This window comes from Quercus robur, chromosome 2 (assembly GCF_932294415.1).
Source record: "Quercus robur chromosome 2, dhQueRobu3.1, whole genome shotgun sequence".
In the NCBI taxonomy this organism is placed as follows: domain Eukaryota; kingdom Viridiplantae; phylum Streptophyta; class Magnoliopsida; order Fagales; family Fagaceae; genus Quercus; species Quercus robur.
The window spans coordinates 46,827,704-46,846,245 of record NC_065535.1 but is presented as its reverse complement, the minus strand read 5'-3'; the positions used below and the strand labels follow the sequence as shown (position 1 = coordinate 46,846,245).

At 35.5% G+C, this 18,542-nt stretch overlaps 1 protein-coding gene across 1 annotated transcript; it reads left to right on the top strand.

Moving 5' to 3' along the window:
* Positions 1-5,118: 5,118 nt before the first annotated feature.
* Positions 5,119-10,413, top strand: LOC126713794 (protein SMAX1-LIKE 4). The gene is made up of 3 exons (XM_050413660.1): positions 5,119-6,734; positions 8,174-8,381; positions 8,667-10,413. Exons 1-3 carry the CDS (start codon positions 5,425-5,427, stop codon positions 10,281-10,283), a joined length of 3,135 nt encoding a protein of 1,044 aa, XP_050269617.1. The 5' UTR covers positions 5,119-5,424; the 3' UTR covers positions 10,284-10,413.
* The last annotated feature ends 8,129 nt before the right edge of the window (positions 10,414-18,542 follow it).

Below are 18,542 nucleotides of genomic sequence, written 5' to 3'. Positions count from 1 at the left end.
TTCACCCAATTCCTATTATTGACACTTTTTGTTGTTCCTTGTTTCTTTTCATCGTGTTTCTTCATATTAGTTTTCACTCCTATCCTTTTATACAAAAGGATTTGGGCCTTTGTGGGCCAAATAGTGTTTACTGGATTAAAGGGTATTAGACCCAATTGGCCTTACTCTACCAAAGCCATTCTACTGAAGAACTATATTCTGTAGCAGATTTGTATTCTGCTACAGATCACTTTCCTTGCATTTCTTTCTTAGCCCAAGTGAAAATCTAGGCTTTTGTTTCTTTTATGTTTTTCTCTGGGCCTTTCTTGCTCTTTGGTCTTCTTGATGGTCCTTTGGGCCTTGCTTTTTATTGGGCTTTTTTCCTCATGGGCTGGGCTTTTGGGTACAAATTTGTAAAAACGAGCATCAACACTCCAATCACAAGATTCACAACTTGACATGTATATAATTTTGTTTTTCCTTTTTATGACTCGCATAGTATAAAATGGAACATAAAAAGTAAAACAAATGATTTGTAGTCATCATCCCTACTTTCAGGGAAAATTATTGTGTACTCCCGAAGTACCATAAATGTGTACTCCCTCCTCTCACATAAATGGTGGGTCCCACTAATTAAATTCATGATGAGACTCACCATTCATGTGAGAGGGGAGAGTACGCATTTATGATATTCTAAGAGTACCTAATAATTTTCCCTACTCTAGACTATTTTGTAATTAATTCCTATCTTAATTAAATTAAGTTTTCCATTTCCGGTATAACAAAAAAAGTTTACCGAACTTGATAAACAAGATTACTATCAAGGTAAAACCGTGTTACCTAGTTAGCTTTTCCGTTGTGGGCCTGTATGTTCCGTATAATGTAGCTTGTAATTTTTACTTTCCCACTTCGTTGAAAACTTGCTAGGGAAAATGTAAACCAAATGATTCGAGTCCGAAGGATGACGCACTCATTTTCACAAAGAATCTGCACATTCTCAATTAATTCATAAAGGGATACTTTTCTTCTAAGTAGAGAAACCCTATTCTCTTACTTTGTGAATTTTTGAAATATAATGTTCCAATGATTTGGGCACCCCTTTTCAAAATATATATATATACCACGGTCTTATTAATTATAGGGCATTGATAACCCCCAATAGACCTCATTATTGTCTAAGCAGGAAATGTCTAGGCATAAAGAACTAGAAGTGCTCCGCTTGCAAAATATAAAGGGTGCTCAAGGAACAAACAAAAATGCCCCCACCTCATCACATTTTATGATATTACTCACTGTTTTAGCTTTTTATCTTTTTGACAGTAAACAATATACATGAATCTTTCAATCATGAGGGGATGTAAATGACTAGAGTCATTAAAAGCATATTAATTAGATATTAATGAATTAACTTTGCAGTGTCATTAACTTGGACGATATCTATGACTACGTTTACGAGACTCTAAAAGTTTCTGTTCATTGCTTATAAAAACTTCTCAATCCTTGTTTGAAATTCCACTAATTATTATTATGATTTGAGTTTTCCATGCAAATATTGTTAAGTAAACCCATGTAAATATGAATGATTAACTAAGACTTAGTATAGTGGATAAAATCAAAAAAGTAAACGATTAAAATGGTCCTAAACCTTCTGTTTTATTTTTAGTTAAATGGAGTCTCACTATATTCGATAAGTCCTTTATTTGAAATTTCTCCCAAGTGCGTGCTTTTATATGAGGTGTATTGATTGGGGGATTTACTAATGTGTGTCCTTAGAGTATACATTAGTAAACTATTTTAGGAAAACTTTTTATAGAAAAATGAAAAAGTAATTAACTGTTTTGACAGTTTTTTCAATTTTTCATAAAAATTTTCCCAAAATGGATAATTAATGGTTAATGTGTGCACACATTAATCAAACCCATTGATAAAAACATTCTAATAACTTATTAGTTAATATAACATGAAGAAACACCACTTAACCCGAAAGATTCAAGCCTATGAGTTTAGACCAAACTGTGTTATATCAACTACTCATTTTATTCATTATTGTTCAATGTGGGATTTAGGGATTTCAAAAACATTTATACCCAACAATCTTATAGATTTTGATACCTTTTTTTAGGGAGATAACACCTTGGAAAAACTCTAATTGAACAATTAATATAACAAATACAAGGACATCACTTAACCTAAAAGGCTTATACTTAAGAATTAAGACCCAACTATGTTATATTTACTACATGTTCTTTAAAAAAAATGTTATATTTACTACTCACTCTTTTTTTTTTTTTTTTTTTTTTTTTTTTTTTTTTTTTAATGTGAGACTTTACTTACACCTAACCCAACAAATTAAAGCTAGTATATTTATTAATGTTTTTTTTTAAAAAAATTGTATCTAAATTAAGTTCAGAATATGAATATCGATCTATCATTAATTTTGGAACCAATGTTACGTGTATCCCAAGATCAGGTTCTATATATTGCCTTCTCACAAAAAAAAAAAAAAAAAAAGGTTATATATTGCATGAAAAGGAGTCAAAAGCAATTTGCTGAACCCACTAGCAAAGACTTTCAAATCTTAAAGGGGTATTTGGTATATACACTTAAAAACATATGTTTTATTGTTTGAAAACATGTGTGGAAATACATGTGGGTGAAAAAATGTATGAAAATTCGTGTAATGTTGTTTAAAAACTAAAAACATGTGTTTGAGTTGCCATAACAAACGGGGCCTAAGACTTCCAAGAACCTGAGGGGCCATTTCGTACATATGTTTAAACATATGTTTTCAGTTTTTAAACAATATTACACATATTTTCATATACTTTTTCACCCACAAGTATTTCCAAAAAATACAAACAACGTTACTAGAACAACATTACCAAACAGTCCCTGATTTTTTTTTTTTTAGAATATTAAGTATTTTAACACACACAAGGAAAGAGGGGAAAAGGTTCCAAGAACATGAATTTCAATTTTGATATAAGTGGTTAAATGATAATATTTCCAATTATTAACTAAAACACTTCAACGCACGTAGTCTTGGTCAACTTTTTGTTAGTAGTAGAATGTTGAGGGCCCCATTTTATTTTTGAAAGGGTGAAAATATGGAGTAAATCTTACCTAGCTAGTCGTGCATATATTTCGTGATTTTAGCATGGGGACTAATCAGATTAGGAACATCACAATTAGTTTCAGTCTAATGTTGAAAGGTTAACACATAACGACATATTAGTCAGAGAATGTAAACGGACTTCTGAATTGGCTCTTTCTTCTATAATAATAGTAATAATTAAAGGTTTAATATTGAGCTTGAGCTCGAGGAGTTCTTTTGTTAGACTTTAGCTTCTCTAAGGGAAAGAAACTCAGTAATATATATATATATATATATATATATATTTGATTCGTCTCACATATTTTCATGAGCTGATTAAGTTTTGCATTGACAAATAAATTAAGGGAATCTCTTTTCATGGAACTGAGGTTATTGGTTTAAAAATTAAAACTTGAGGCTTCAGACTTCCGAGAGCTCCATTCATTTTGCATGAGCTTAGTTCCCCCCTTAAAACTAAAATGTATAAATTTTTTTAAAGAACCATCCCTTTTTAAGATATAATTATATTTTTAAACAATAAATAAAAATAAAATAAAATAATGAAAATTAGCTCGTTCAAACACACACTAAAATTGTTAGGGATGATTAGGATGCACCCAGAGGTAGTTAATTTCATTAGCTGTGAGGATTGGAGAATCTGTATCTCACAGGAAATAAGCATGTACGTGGTCTATTAAAGTTTTTACCAGCAGAATTTGTCCTTAGTAAATGGACGATGAAGGTATAAATGCCAAGAAGAAAAGATAAAATAAATGCAACTGGACAAAGTGCGGTTAAAGATGAGATGAAAGTAGTCAAAAAAGTCACTTACTGAAAGTCCATTATTAAACTTATGCAGAGCATGTTTTTTGGTCTACTAAAATGACAAACCATGATACTACACAAGTCCTATATAGACAAAGATGAGATGTGAACACAATCTTAGTCCATTACAACACTATATTTCCGATTTACCTCCTTTATTTGGTAACTAGAAAAAGTTATTAAGTGGGTTGTTGGAAATGATATGGGTTTAAGACAAAAGGTCATTGCAATTTGCGCATCGAGAGAGAGAGAAAAAGAGGGTCAGAAAAAGAGCCAATAATGCTATGTAGGATAGCAGACAGAGGGTTGCTTTTTGGGTACTTGGGGAATAAAATGCTGTCTCTCTACGAGGATTGGCGTGAAGAGAGAGACTCCTTTTTTATCCCTCGACAAACAATCCAATATTGTTGTGTATATCTAATATCTATATATATATATATATATATATATATAAAAGATCAAATGATAAACATGAGGAAGGAAATTTTTTGAGACTTTCTTTTTCATCTCTCATCTCTTTCTGCCTTTTCCCTTTAGTACTTTTTTTGAATTTCTGCTGGCCTTGTCTGTCCATTCAAAGGGTGATGTAGAAAAAGGAGGGAACCTCTCTCTATGTATGTGTAAAGAAATTTTGAATTATGGGTCCCATTTGTGGACCCTCCCTTTTGCATAAAAATAACACATCGGAAATAAGAATCATATCGTTTTGGTTTCTGTTATATTATATCAAAAAAATACAGTACATGCATATTGCTATTGTTATTGCATTTTCAGTAGATTAAAAAAGTGTAGGAGCAGATCGAAATCTTCTTTTTCAGCTTTTCATTATCATGGGGAAAATTTATCTGATAGGTGCATCATGCCATCAAAGCCCTACTTGTTTATTTTGATTTTTCCAAGTTCCAACAAATGAAAATGATTATTCAAAGTGACCTCTTTTTATTCTTAATTGTCACTCAAACAAAAACCAATTGAAACATTAGAGAGTGCCCTTTATTAGAGGAACATTAGTTGGTACAAAAGATGGTGCAGAGTTAACTGTATACAGAAGAGAGAGAAAAAGCAATGAACTGTAAATAAAAAGTTGACAAACAAAAAAGACTATCTACAATTTCTTTAAAATTAAAAAAGAAAATGAAAAAGATTTTTTTTTTCTTTTCTTAAAAAAAATTTTAAAAGCCCAACAATAAGATGTATAAAGAAGGTAGTATGTTGTAGTTTGGTTCTTCTAAAGCTCAACTAATTAGCTAGCTCTTCTTTCAAAAACCAGACTGTCTCTATTTCCATTTGAGGTAGTGTGATATCATTCAAGCCTTCAAACCCAAGTGGGTAGTTTCTGATTCCTCTAAGCACAAGAGAGGAGGTAAAACAGCTTTTCCAAAGCACCACAGTTTAGAAAGACTTGGGTTGGGGTGGTGTTGAGGGAGAGAGAAAAAAGATAAGAGAAGAAAGAAAGAAGTTTAGTCCTCAGAAAAGAAAGTGTGTTTCAAAAGGGGGTGGTGGGGGGGGTTGGTTTTAGCCAAGTGATGCGATCAGGAGCTTGTGCAGCGCAGCAGACCCTCACAGCGGAGGCTGCTTCAGTATTGAAGCACTCTGTCAGCTTGGCAAGGAGGAGGGGCCATGCTCAGGTCACTCCTCTTCATGTGGCTGCCACTTTATTAAGTGCAAGGGCCAGTGTTTTGAGAAGGGCTTGTCTCAAATCTCAGCCACACCACACTTCACATCCTCTCCAATGCAGAGCTCTTGAGCTTTGCTTCAATGTGGCTCTTAATAGGCTTCCAACAACACCTGGTCCTTTGCTTCATGGTCAGCCTTCTCTCTCTAATGCTCTAATTGCTGCACTCAAAAGAGCACAAGCACACCAGAGAAGAGGTTGCATTGAACAACAGCAACAACAGCCACTTTTAACCATAAAGGTTGAGTTAGAACAGCTTATTATATCTATTTTAGATGACCCTAGTGTGAGCAGGGTTATGAGAGAGGCTGGTTTCTCTAGCACTTCTGTCAAGAACAACATTGAGGACTGTTCAGCCACTTCTGTGTTTCAGTGTTACAACAGTTCTGGTGGGGTTTTCTCTTCACCTTGTTCGCCTTCTCATACTGAATCACAAAGAGACATCATCAACCCTAGCACGTTCTGGAACACCCCTTTCTTGGCTTACTCTTCTGAGCAAAACCCAGTTCTCTTTTCCCCTCCAAAGAAACTTCCAACCAATAACCCTATCACAGGCTTCATAGCTGGTTCATCACCATCTGTGAAGGAAGATATCAAATTGGTCTTTGACGTTTTGTCTAGGAAGAATAATAATAAGAGAAAGAACACTGTGATAGTGGGTGACTCAGTGCCCATAACTGAAGGCCTAGTGTCAGAGCTAATGTCAAGGCTTGAGAGAGGAGAGGTTCCTGAGGAGCTGAAATCAACCCATTTAATCAGATTTCAGTTCGCACCAGTTTCTTTAAGATTTATGAAGAAGGAAGATGTGGAAATGAAACTTTCAGAGCTGAAAAGGAAGGTGGATTATTCTCTTGCATCAGCTGGAGGAGCCATTATTTACACTGGTGACTTAAAATGGACAGTGAATGATGAGAAAGAAGAAGTTTCAGTCTCAGTCTCATCAGCTTATAACCCAGTTGATCATCTTATTGCAGAGATAGGAAGGTTAGTCTCAGACTTTGGCAGCTCAAACTCAAACACAAAGGTATGGTTAATGGGAACTGCAAGTTACCAGACATACATGAGGTGCCAAATAAGGCAACCCCCTCTTGAGCTTCAATGGGCTCTTCAAGCTGTTTCTGTTCCATCAGGTGGACTTGGTTTAAGCCTCCAGGGTTCCAGGTTATTAATTATCGCTTCCTCTATATATTGAATATTGAATGTTCATGTCTAGCGTCTACAATCATTTGCAGAATAGATCCGTAAAACCTTAATACTCATTCCTTTAATTAAGCTTTATGTTATGTACTTTTTTCTTTTTCATTTTTTCATTTTTTTTTTTTTTCTTTGGCTCTCTTTAGTCTATACGAGGCCAGAACCACTGACCAAAAGCATGTTTGGTGAAACGGACATCAACCAGTGTCCTTTGTTTTCCCCATGTTTTGTCTGCATATATGGCCACGGGACATTTTTACAAACCGATTTCAGCAGATATCACAACCCCCCGCCCCCAAAAAAAAAGAAAAAAAAAACCAAAGTTGGCTTTTTTTTTTCTTTTTTTTTTTAATTTTAGTTTGAATTTTTTTTCTTCTTTTTTTGGTGGTCTTTTATATATATTCTTATATTTTTTACTCTTTTTAGAACAGAACCTAACTTCCATATTTCATAACTTATTTCTAGCATATTTAACTTATGTACACTTTATTAAAGTTTTCTTTTTCCTTTTTAGTACAACTGTACTTTTACTCACTTTATTTTGTAAGCCAATAAACCCATGAAAATAAAATTTTTCAAATTAGCACTGAGTAAATCAGCTTTTTTTATTTTATTTTTTTAATTTTATTCCAAGTTTTTCTTTTTAGAAATGCTTTTTTAGAGGGTGCCTTTAATTTCTTCATCCCTAATTTTTTTTCCTTTTGTGTTACATCTTTTGATTGACAACTTAACCACATGAAATTAAATCTTATATTCCAACAACCAATCTCTACATTTAGAAAAGTTTCGTAAAGCAGATACTAACAATAGAACTTTATAGATTGAACTAGCTTGCCAAAAGTCTTGTAGTTGAATTGACAACTCCCCATGCACAAAGTGCTTGAGGATCTAGGGAGAAAAGAGTTCGAACGGCAGAATTAACAGTATGTTGTAATTATTTTTTAAAAATAAAAATAAAAAAACTAACTCCACCACACCATAATAATAATAATAATAATAATAATAATAATAATAATCTTTTGCATATTTTGAATTATTCTCAATAGATTGTGACAAAAAAAGACCTTGATAACTATAACAATTCATTTATAGTTGATTTCAAATGGCATAATTCGATCAAGTAAAGAGATCGACGACAGCCATTTTAGGTGTGGTGGCGGCCTAGGCCTAGACAAATTCATTTGCATGTTTTGCATTGGTGTTTCCACTTTATTCTAATTGAATAGCTGATTCCTTAATCTTAGAACTAACACTGAAAATGAGGTGACTATGATGACAATTTATTACAAAATTAGTTTGTGGAATGAAATTTCTTTTTGAATATTTCCTTCAAAACTTTATTTATTTATTTATTTATTTATTTCAATATGATTACTAATTTCAAGTTTTGCACTCATAATTTGCAGTGTGCTTGATTCAAAGCTAACCTTCTCTCTGAACCCGTCTCAATTGCTGGAAACAAAGCCATTTAGTTGTAAAGAGGAACGAGATAAGCTCAGTTGCTGTTCTGAATGTGCCTCCAGTTATGAAAAAGAAGCTCAGTTGTTCAAATCTGGCGAACTAAAGCTCTTGCCTCCCTGGCTGCAACCTCATGGAACTGAAGCCTCTCATAAGGTAACAATACTCATTGTTTTTCCAAACCACATCAGGTTGCTTTTAATTGCTTTCTGAAACGCTAGTTGTGGGTTTAATAAAGATAAGAGTAATGTTGCAAACAACATTTATCACAATTGCTCATATGATATAGCACTGACATTAAGATACCATTAATAACTTGTCAATTTAACAGTTTATATAAAAAATAAAACTTCTTTTCTTTTTTAAAGAGATTGACATTTGAATATCCCTTGTATTTGAAATTTTTTATTTTTACGCTCATCTACACATTTTTATGGTCAGGATGAATTGGTTGAGCTGCAGAGAAAGTGGAACGGGCTCTGCCACAGCCTCCACCAAGGCAGGCATGGTCAGAACCATATGAACACCACTTTGTACAGCAGTCAAAGCTTATTTGGAAAGAACAAGAGCTACTCTTATGTTTCATCCTATCCATGGTGGCCAAGTCAGAACAGTGTCTTCCCCGAATCCAATTCGATATCCTTTGCCGATTCAGCTTTGAAGTGCACCCACAGCTCCAATCTCGTGTCTCGACTCAGACGACAACAATCCTGCACTATTGAATTCAATTTCACTGGTGATAACCAGAAACACCAATCAGCAGAACCGAGCTTGGGTTTTCTTAAAGACAACGATGGTCAGGAAGTGAAAATCACTCTTGCTCTAGGTAATTCTTTTCTGTCTGATTCAGAGAAACTGGTGGAAAGGAAAAGTGAACGAACAATGCAACGAGCTGATACATGTAAGGTACTACAAGAGAATGTGCCATGGCAATCCGAAACCATTCCTTCAATAGCAGAAGCTTTGATCGATTCCAAATTTTCAAAGCAAGAGACTTGGTTACTGATTCAGGGGAATGACTCAATAGGGAAAAGAAGGTTGGCACTAGCAATTGCAGAGTCAATTTTCGGCTCTGCCGATTTGCTCCTTCACTTAAACATGAGGAAAAGAGATAATGCAGAGACCCCATGTCCTCAAATCCTGGCCAAAGCCATGAAAACCCATGGAAAGCTTGTTATCTTAGTTGAAGATGTTGATCTAGCTGATACCCAGTTCATGAAATTCCTAGCTGATGTATATGAAAGCGGAAAATTTGGAGAATCAAGCAAAAGAGAGGGAAGTACTATAGGCCAAGTAATATTCATATTGACAAAGGGTGGTTCCACAAGCTATGAAAATAAGAATAAGCAAGATTGTGTGATCAAGTTGAACTTGCAAGTCAATGAAACAAAGCCCAGCTTGGGAACATTTAACTTTGATCACAAGCGCAAAGCTGAGTGGGATTTGTTAACCAAGACTAAGAAAACTCCAAGAATGGAAGCAAAGGAAGATGCAACTTGTGTGGCCGGGGAGAATGGGAATATTAAGAAAGACTTCTCAAGGCAATCAAGCTTCAATAGTACTCTTGATCTCAACATTAGAGCCGATGAGGAGGATGAAAGTGAGGGAAAACCAGGGGAGTATAGCCCCATTTCAAGTGATTTAACTCGCGAAACCACAACCGATCCCCAAAACCAACATGGGTTTCTAGAAATGATAGAAAACCGATTCATTTTTGATCGGAGCCCGGCTCGGGATAGAGAGATGATAGAGCTTTTCTTGTCCAAGATCAAGAGTTCATTCGAGGAGATCTATGTGAAGCAAAATGTGGACAATTTTAGTGTGGAAGAGAGGGTGTTAGAGGAGGTGTTAGTTGGTTCTGCTTCTTTTCCCAACAGCTTGTTTGAAAAATGGCTGAAAGACATTTTTCAAACGAGTTTGCAAACGTTCAAAGTTGGTGGGAAGGAGGGTATAGAAGTTAGGCTATGTTTAGAGGGCAAAGGAGAGGGGTTCTTGGAGGACGGCTTCATGGGTTCATGTCTGCCTAAGAAAATCTATGTTTCTTTCATCGACTACTGATCTAATGGTTTTTCTTGGTTTTTTGGGGGTGGGTGTAAAATCTTCACAATTGAAATGGAAATTTAATGGCCACACTATCTCATGTAACTGCTCATTTTCATAATAGGATGTGTTATTTTGCTTTTTATTATTTATGCTGTCATTATAGTTATATATTTTCTCTAAGGACTAACATAAGGTTAAGCTTTAAAAAAAAAAAACAAAACAAACAAACAATCAAACAAAGCGTAAAACTAAAGTCGAGCTTTGGTTTACTGCTATAGTGCAAAGTGCAATTAGCATGCAAGCTTAATCCTCTGAGCTTTGCTATAGACATCAAGTTTCATAAATAAAATTTCACACTCACAACTATGTGAAATTTTTTGTGTAAATTTCTATGGTTCTATAGACTTTCTGTGTAGTTCTGGTGTCACAACTTGTGTCACTACTCATCCATATGGCGAGTTATGATTGGTAGAGGGGTGTGCCCACATGGACCCACTATCACCCCTCCACCAACCACAACTCGCTACATATGTTGAGCCACAAGTTGTGACACATAACTTTTTTAGACTTTCTCTAAGAGATATACTACACCTATAAACTATTTTACAATATTTTTACGAACTATTAATATAGTAAATTCTTACTAGTTCTTATTTGAGCTCACCACTAATATTTTTTTTTCATTTAATAATAATAACTCATCACATCAACATTTTGTAAAAAAATATTCTAAAATAGTTTGTATCTCTAAGTTTTCCTTTCTCTAATCCTTCACATAATATTGGGCTTGGACATTTTCAAAATCTCTCCAGAGAATTAGTTTTCCTATAAACACTACAAGCCTGAAAGTATAAGAAAATTGAAACCCACAACATTCTAATAAACTAAATATATATAATTTAACAAGTGATGGTTAAAAACTCATATTATTGGATGACTGCGCAGATCTAGGCTTGTATGATGACTTAAAAAACTAATATATATATATATATATATATATATATATATATATATATTAAGGAAAATGGTAACGGCTGCCCTTAGAGTAATGGTTAACAATTTATTTAAAGAAAGTTTTTATGAAAAAAAAAAAAAAAACAATTAATGTTTTAACAGTTTTTTTTATTTCTCATAAAAGTTGTCAAAACTTTCCTAAAATGGATTGTTAACTATTGCCCTAAGGGCACCCGTTAGCATAACCCATATATTAATAGGTAAAGTTTAGAGAAAATCCAATTAGATTCTATAATTGAAGTCCAATTTTGCGTCATGTGTCCTAAATTATTTATTTTTAGAGAGAGTTTTATTTCTTAATTTTGGAGTCAAATGTGGAACCACATCATAAATATCCATCTAAGAGAGTTATTGTGTACAAATCCCAAAGAATCTAGAATTAAAGAACATAAAAAAAAAAAAAAAAAAAAAAAAAAAAAAAAAAAATTTAAAAATTAACATTTTACATTTTCTACCTAATAATATTCTTACAAGACTTTTTAAATAGTTAAAAAATATATATAAATATGAGTATCAATAATATTTAAATTATATATGTAAGAATTATATTATGCATCTTAATGTATATCTTTTAAGTACATTCATGTATATGCATGAAGTTACAAGCTAATATATTATAATGATAACCACAACCACAACATTATGCACACAGTTATCATAATATTCAGAGTTCAAATGATAATCCAATAGGAATAATGGCATCCTTTGTAATTCTAATGTCTATAATTTGAACCAAATATCCCTTCCACTGACTGCCTATTATAAAATAATATAATAATAACAAATGATCATAATATTCCGACTTTTTTTTTTTTTTTTTTTGGTTTCCCACAGTGTATCCTCAAAGCTTTCAACCAGAGACTAATCACTGTTCGTGCCGGGTTGGCCCACGAAGGGGTAAAGCACTGGCCCAGGGATTCTTTTCAAAGTGCAGGTAGCAGGACTCGAACTAGGGAGCACACCTAGTCGAGCCAAGTACAAGCACTCTGAGACCAAGCGCCGAACCGCTTGGCCAACCCCACTGGGTTAATAATATTCCGACTTTCATACTTTAGAAATCACCCAACTAGAAAGGTTTCAGCGATCCGTTCCTCTGATAATAGGGTCCCATATGCTAACCACATTAAAACTTTATATAAGAGCTTCTTTGTCCTCACGAGCATTTGAGTCACAAAATATGCGCAAACTGGTTATATGTAAACTTTTTCACTTTCAAGTATTATATATATTTTAGATGTCTTCTTATTGCTATTATTTTGTGTGATCCACTCTCATTATATTCCTAGGCATAGCCAACCTGAGCATAATTCCATTCTTTACTATAAAGGGAGTGATTTTTTTTTTTTTTTCCCTTTTTCTTTTCTAGTTCATTAATTTGAATTAAATCCATAACTCTTTACTTGCCCTCCAACTTGGTATGAGTACCCCCACTTTGCTAGGACAACTTTGCTCTCTAAGGAATTAATTGATAGTGTGTGAACGCACTTAGCAAGAATTTAATCTAAAATCTATATATGATCCATCCATAACCATTAAAGTAAACTGATAATCCAAGAGTATCCCCTCTTTCTATACAGAATCTAATCCCTGCTTAGGTCATTGAGGCCCAAATAACATCTTTAATGGACATTAACAGACTTAACAATTTTAAACTTCTTTTTTTTATTCGTTCTAATATAAAGTGATGATGGAGTAGAACTAGAATCATTCATCTATTGATCATTGCACCATTTATTATTTAATGGTACTTAATTTAGATTAAATGGAAAACGAATTGAAAGAATAAGAAAAATATACTTTTATTCTCCTAACAATGATTACTATTTGACACATTATACCTAAGCAAATTTCCTAAAAATTAAAAAGTATAAAATATTGAGTGAAAAAAGCAATACGATTTTAGCATAGAGAGGAGGTGGAACTCACTCAAGACAAAGGTTTCTTAAAAAACTTTTTCTAAATAATGTTATCCCCGTTATTGTTTATCAGTCACAAACTTTTGACTGTAATCAAAGGCCATTCATATATTGGTCATTATTACCAAGAAAATTAAAAGAGCAATCACATACAATTCATTTCGCTTCCATACAGAGTCACTGATAATGAAACACAGCCTCCCATCCACTAAAGCCAGTGAAACTTTTCGGTTCAAATGTCATTTTTAAAATTTCTGAATGATTACTTTGACCTAAAAGACTTCATAATAGCAAAAGATATAATTGTATCGAACGGCGGACGTGGGGCCTGTCTTCCTATGATAGAACACTATCATGATTTCTATCTTTGTGTATTAGATTAAGATATGATAATCGAATTCTTGCACCACTTTAATAAAGTTCTCAAGTGTCCCAGTAATTTATTAGGAAAAGTTTCGTTTATGATAGAGGAATGATGGACGTACTGTCAATGCCATTGTATTATGATATTATCAACTTATATACTTAATGCCCCATATAACTCCTTTTTCGGGCCCATTCAATTGGAAGATCTCAATTATTACATAAAACTAATATGTGATCTTGTGCATATGCATAGGTATAATTAAAAACAGTCATAATTATACGGTTCAAATTATACATTTAATGAGAAAATGTTCAAATTACACTTGATATTAGCTTACACCTTTTTCAAACCATACATTTCTAAAATATATAATGGTTTCCCATTATATATGATGATGCATAAAAATCGTCAATGAGTTGATCGTCCACACACGCACCAATGGGTGTACCAAAAGAACAGAAGAGAAGAACCAAACACAGAGCACCAGCTTAGTGCTTGCCAAAGACCCTCCAATTATTAAGTCAGTGATAGAAGAATCTTCAAAAACTCAAGAGTGCAAGAGTTAGGGAGAATTCACGTACCTCAAGAAGGTTAGGGTTTGTGGTTTATATAGTAGCGGAGAGCTGACCTAAATCTCTTGATACAGGGGGAATTTCCTTAATAGAGAAAAGGATCCCAAGATCTCGAGGATCCTCTTCCTACATAGGGAGGATCTGATTGTGTAGTAGGATCTTTGGTCGTGATGTGCAAGTTATTTCGATGTAGGGATATATAAGTGGGTTCCACGCGAATCCCACATGGAATCCTAGGGCATTGGATCATCGGGAAAGGGGTTGGATCGGCATCTTACCTAACCCAACGATCTATGGGATAGGTGATTCCCTTGGGATCGGTTTGTAAGCATAAGGCCAACGATCAAGCTAGGATCATTAGGCACCCCATGTCAATTGATCAAAAATTATCCTCATCAACTGCCCCCTACTCCGTGAGTCATCGGGTAGCCAAAGGGTCAAGAAGTACACTATCATAAATGCCTTGTCTTAAGCTATGTTTGGATTCACGGCACGTTTTGGATGTCAGCGTTTCAGGCACCTTTTTTTTTTTTTTTTAACCAGCGCGTTTTGGACATAATTACCCTTATTTATGACGCATGACATTAAGTGTGCATTTAGATACAACTTATTTTGCTAAAAAATGAAAAAATAAAAAAATAAAAAAATTTTTTTTTTACTGTTTATTACTGTTTAGCAGTAGGCTAGGGATGCTTTTTGATTTGGGGCATTAAGCATAGCAATGCTTCGTCTTCCATGCCCCTATAAATAATTGAATGTCGTTATTGTCCTCATTATTCAAATATTTTCCATTTTTGATCTCAGAACCCATTCGTCGGTTTTCACTTCTTCTTCGGTTTTTGTTACCCTGTTGCTTTCATCTGCTTTAGGTATGCTTCGTTAGTCTTGTTGTGTATTTTTTTTTTCTTTTGTTTAGTTTCACACTTAAGAGGTAAAAGTAGAATCTTAGTTTCCATTTGTCGCTTGTTGGTAAGAAATTTCTAGAGATAGTAAGGCAACGAGTGAGTGTACATCGTTAGTCCACATGGGTTTGAACGATGACCAAACGAGTTATTCTAGGGTTGAGTATTTGTCTAATGGCTTGTCGGTTTCTGAGAGGGAGTCGGCATCTGATCCTTCCCCTAATAAAGCTGGTCCTTCTGGAAGATGTCTTAGAGAGATTGTTCTTATTGACAACTAGTCAGTCCATGACTCCCTAGTTGACATGAGCAACGAGGTTTTTAGTAGGTTGAGGCCTTGTTTTTAGATACCTGACAACATGCCTATTTGAAAAGGCGATGGAGGGGAGAAGTGCAATATTAGGGGTTTTTCGAACGTGGGTTTTTATAAGACTGCTTTCATAGCAGGGCTACGTTTGCCCTTGACCTCCTTGTATCGTCAGTTAGTGGCTTACATGGGTGTGTTTGTTTGTCAGATTGCCCCCAATGCATGGAGGATCTTCATTGTGGCCGAGGTGTTATGGGATCAGCTTAGTGGAGGCCATTGATCTCTGACTTTAAAGGAGTTTTTCCATTTTTACAAAGCCCAGGAGACCCCTCGATCCAAGGGTTTCTACAATTTTGTGTGTCGTTGGCCTGCCCTAAGATTAGTATCAGACATACTTGATTCTAACCGCCAGTGGAAGGCTAGGTTCTTCTTCGTGCAGGGGATTAATTGGGAATGCCTCTCCAACGAGTGGGATAGCGTAAGGTCTTTATGACCATTCTTGGGGGTTTTTAAGCAAGTCAGGTGAATCATCAGTATGGCCTTGGTTATTGGTTTTGTTTTTATAGTTAACTCATGTAGTTTTTCTCTTTTCTTTTCTTTTTTTCAGCTATTGTCTGCCCAACAATCCTTCCTGAACAGGAGGCTTTTTTCGAATGGTTTTATCTATCCCATTCGCGAAGAGATCACGGAAGACGCTCGTCACTTTGGACACTCTTCACACTTTTTATGGAGGACCCATCCTTTCCGAGGAAGCCCGACGACTCGACCAAGTATCCAAAGTTTGTAAGTGTATTTACTTGTTGGTTCCATTTTGTTTTTTTATTCAACTTCCCACTCGTTTGATTTTTTTGTCAGTTTCAAAGATGGATTTTTTGAAAAACAAACAAGTTGTGAAGGATAAGCAAGAGGAAATTAAGAAGGCTACCGCTTTGAGGGCTCAAGGTAGGGGGTCGTCGATTGTGCCCCTTCATGTATCCAAGAATAGGAAGTACCCTTCGGACCTTCAGTCGTTAGGAAAGAGTGCCAATGGCCCCTCCATTCGTCTAAAAGCTCACAAGGTTGCCTCTGACGCTTCTTGCCATGGTATTAGGAAAGGTCTCATAACCTCTCAAGGCCCCATCGCCCCTCCTCCTCTTCCTTTATTGGTGAAGGACAAGGAGTACGTAGTGGACACTGCCAGTTCCATCATCCGGTATGCTAACCTAGATGAGTGCTTGGAGCATGAGACTAACCATTTGGGTGACTCCAGTCTCTTTGACATGATGAGGGTATGTTATATCTCCATTCCATTCGTCCCTTTTTAATTCTCTATTTCATTCATCCCTTTTGACTTAGATTCGTCCCTTTTTGTTAGGGCTTGGTGAGAATGTGGGCTCTACAAATTTGCTATGCTTCCCAGCAAGCATCAATCAAGCACCTAAAGAATTGTCTGGAGACTGAGGTGGATTATTTAAAGAAATTCAAGGAGTCAGCTCAAACCCTTGGTCAGGAGGTGATCAAGCTGAAGGCTAAGCTTAGTGGGGTTACTTACTAGGCCAACGAGCTGATGAAAGAGAATGCCAATCTGAAGTCTGAGGCGGCTGCTCTCCATGAGCATATGGACAAGGTGAAGGGGGTGTCCAACGAAGAGTTCTAAGCATCCCAACCCTATTTCAATGAGATGGAGGGTTATTACAAGGATGGCTTTGAGGAATTCCACAAGCAAGCTGTCCTTCTATTCCCAGACTTTGACTTCTCCTAGATCCAAATCAGACTTACCCCCTCGACGACTCCAGCTATCGAGCCTATTCCTGACAATGTGAAGACAAATGATAAGGTGCTAGTGACCGATGGTCCTGGTGATGTGGTTGACGACCTTAAAGAACCTGAAGACCAAACAATCAACCCCCCTACCAATCCGTTAACCATTTTTCCTGTATTTTTTTAGTTTTTTTTTAGTTTTTTTTCTTTGGTTTGTAATTCATGAACAATGGTGGTTCCATGTTTTAGGCATAAGTCACTCTTACCCTTCGTTTGGGTTGACACTTATACTTTCAGTAATTTTATAATGCTCGTAGCAATTTTTCTTTTGTATTTGTGCTCATTGGTTTGCCTTATTTCAATCAATTTAATCGCCGGTATTGCCTTAGAATGTTGGGCACCCATTGGCCCTTTAAAAAAAAGGATGACTAGAGATATGATTTGTCAGTTTTCCCAACTTCGTCTTTTTTCTTCCTTGAGTTGTCAGTCTATCCCATTGATGAGACTTAGTTTTTATTGAAGATCTTGTGCTCATATGCGTCCATATTCATCGGTTTACCATATAGGAAGGACCTAGTTCTTAAATAGACCTGGTGCTTCAACGGCATTCTTGATCGCCGGTTTGCCCCTTAGGTAGGGTTTTAGCATTTGACATGGATCTGGTGCTCGAGGGCATCATTGATCATTGGTTTACCCCTTAGGTAGGTTTTCTGGATTTGATAAGGATTAGGTGCTCGAGGGCATCCATGATCATTGGTCCATCCTGTAGGTAGGACTTAGAGTTTGATAAGGATCAGGTGCTCAGAGGCATCCTTGATCATTGGTCCATCCCGTGGGTAGGACTTAGGATTTGACAGGGATTAAGTGCTCAAGGGCATCCTTGATTGTCGGTCCATACCATAGGTAGGACTTAGGACTTGATAGGGATCAAGTGCTTGAGGGCATCCTTGACCATCGGTCCATCCCGTAGGTAGGATTTAGGATTTGATAAGTGCTCGATGGCATCCTTTATCACCGGTTTATCCTTTAGGTAGGCTTTTGCTTTTATGAGCCTTTCTTCTTTGTAAAAAATTCCTTTAATAATAATAACTTCATTTAAAAGTAAACTAAATAAAATGTTGATAACTTGCTATTTCATCAGCTAGATGACCAATTTGCCAAATATTTAAACAAAAACTAAAGAAAAGTGATAACATAAGTTACTGCCAATGCACTACTAATAGTATCTTTTAAGGTGCTCTGTATTCCATGCATGGTGCAACCTTTGCCCATCGAGTGTTTCCAAGTAGTAGGTGCCTTTCCTGTTGCAATCAATGATTCTATACAGACCTTTTCAGTTGGGTCCTAACTTCCCTACGTGGGATCCTTAATGGCCATGGTCACTTTCCTCAAGACAAGGTCCCCAATACTGAAGTGTTGAGGTTTAACCTTGGCATTATAGTGCTTGGCCATGAGGTCT